The sequence below is a fragment of the Poecilia latipinna genome, unplaced genomic scaffold, assembly GCF_001443285.1.
Source record: "Poecilia latipinna isolate Pla-1442-1.1 unplaced genomic scaffold, P_latipinna-1.0 Scaffold799, whole genome shotgun sequence".
NCBI lineage: Eukaryota > Metazoa > Chordata > Actinopteri > Cyprinodontiformes > Poeciliidae > Poecilia > Poecilia latipinna.
Window position 1 is genome coordinate 248,217 of NW_015113415.1, and position 1,105 is coordinate 249,321.

General features: G+C 36.7%; 1 protein-coding gene across 1 annotated transcript in view; it reads right to left on the reverse strand.

Moving 5' to 3' along the window:
* Positions 1 to 797, reverse strand: part of ttc23 (tetratricopeptide repeat domain 23) — a 27,915-nt gene extending 27,118 nt beyond the window's left edge. The window contains exon 1 of the mRNA XM_015046949.1: positions 498 to 797. Coding sequence (XP_014902435.1) covers positions 498 to 547 — 50 coding nt within the window. The 5' untranslated portion in view covers positions 548 to 797. The remainder of the gene's footprint in view (positions 1 to 497) is intronic.
* Between the last annotated feature and the right edge of the window lie 308 nt (positions 798 to 1,105).

The following is a 1,105-nucleotide window of genomic DNA, read 5'->3' on the forward strand; positions in this document are numbered from 1 at the left end:
ACTAGTGTTTTTTGTGTATTGTATTGTTTTTTTGGTGGGTGTGTGGTTGTGGTTGGGGGGGGGGGGGGGGGGGCGCTGTGTTTTGTTTTGTTTTTTTACAAGCAGAAGTGGGTACCCAAAAATTGAACTCAAGTAGCATAATTAAAAAATAATAATAATAAAATGAAAACAATTATAGTGCAGAAAATACAGGTAAAATAAATATATATATATTTTTCCAATATAAATCTGTATACATATTTACCTGACCGCCAATCGGCCCAGCAGGCTCAGCAAATGAAAAACAACAATAACAACAAACATGTTGCGTGCAAAGTCTCGCTAATATAAACATTATAACATTAGGTTAAAATGTTTCTTCTCCATTTACCTCAATGGAGAGTTTCCCGAAATTTTACCATATCTGTTAAGTCTCTCGTCTGCCCGGAAAACTACGGTTTTTAACCCCCCTATCCCGTATTATGGCGATCCGTCGGAAACGTCGGAAGAATACTTACGCAGTCGAGGCATGATTCCGTTCTTTTATTTCTGCTTGATCGTCTTCCATTGTAAACTAACGTTGAAGACGGTTGCCGTGGTTACACTGCCAGAGTCGTTTTACTGCTGACTGTTGTCTAGAAGCTGTCGTATCGTGATATAAAACAGCATCAATTTATGTTTAGGTTAGTAGGCCCTAAATATAAATTGCTCCTGAATTATAATTGAAAACATCCGTTGTTATTGTAGCCGCCGCCGCCTGTAGCCTCTTATTGAAGCCACACTCGGTTGCTAACTCACTGCTACAGAAGCACAAGGAAGTGAGCTACATTCAAGAACACTGACAGCTCAAAACAATTATGTTTGAAGGCTTTCCATAGCTTTTGGCATGTGGAACCATGTGGATTTTCTTTGAGTTATCTTTAGTTGATTTTTAATGAGTTATAGTATTTTTCATATCATTATTATTATTTCATTGAGATTTAAATAAACACGAAAAATAAATCTTTCAAATGCTGTTATTCAATTTATCTCCACAAGATGTCAGTATAGTTACACAAAAGTAATTGTCTCCCTCATTTTCCATGGGAAGAATTATATCAGTGTTGCGATCTTCACGAAATTATGG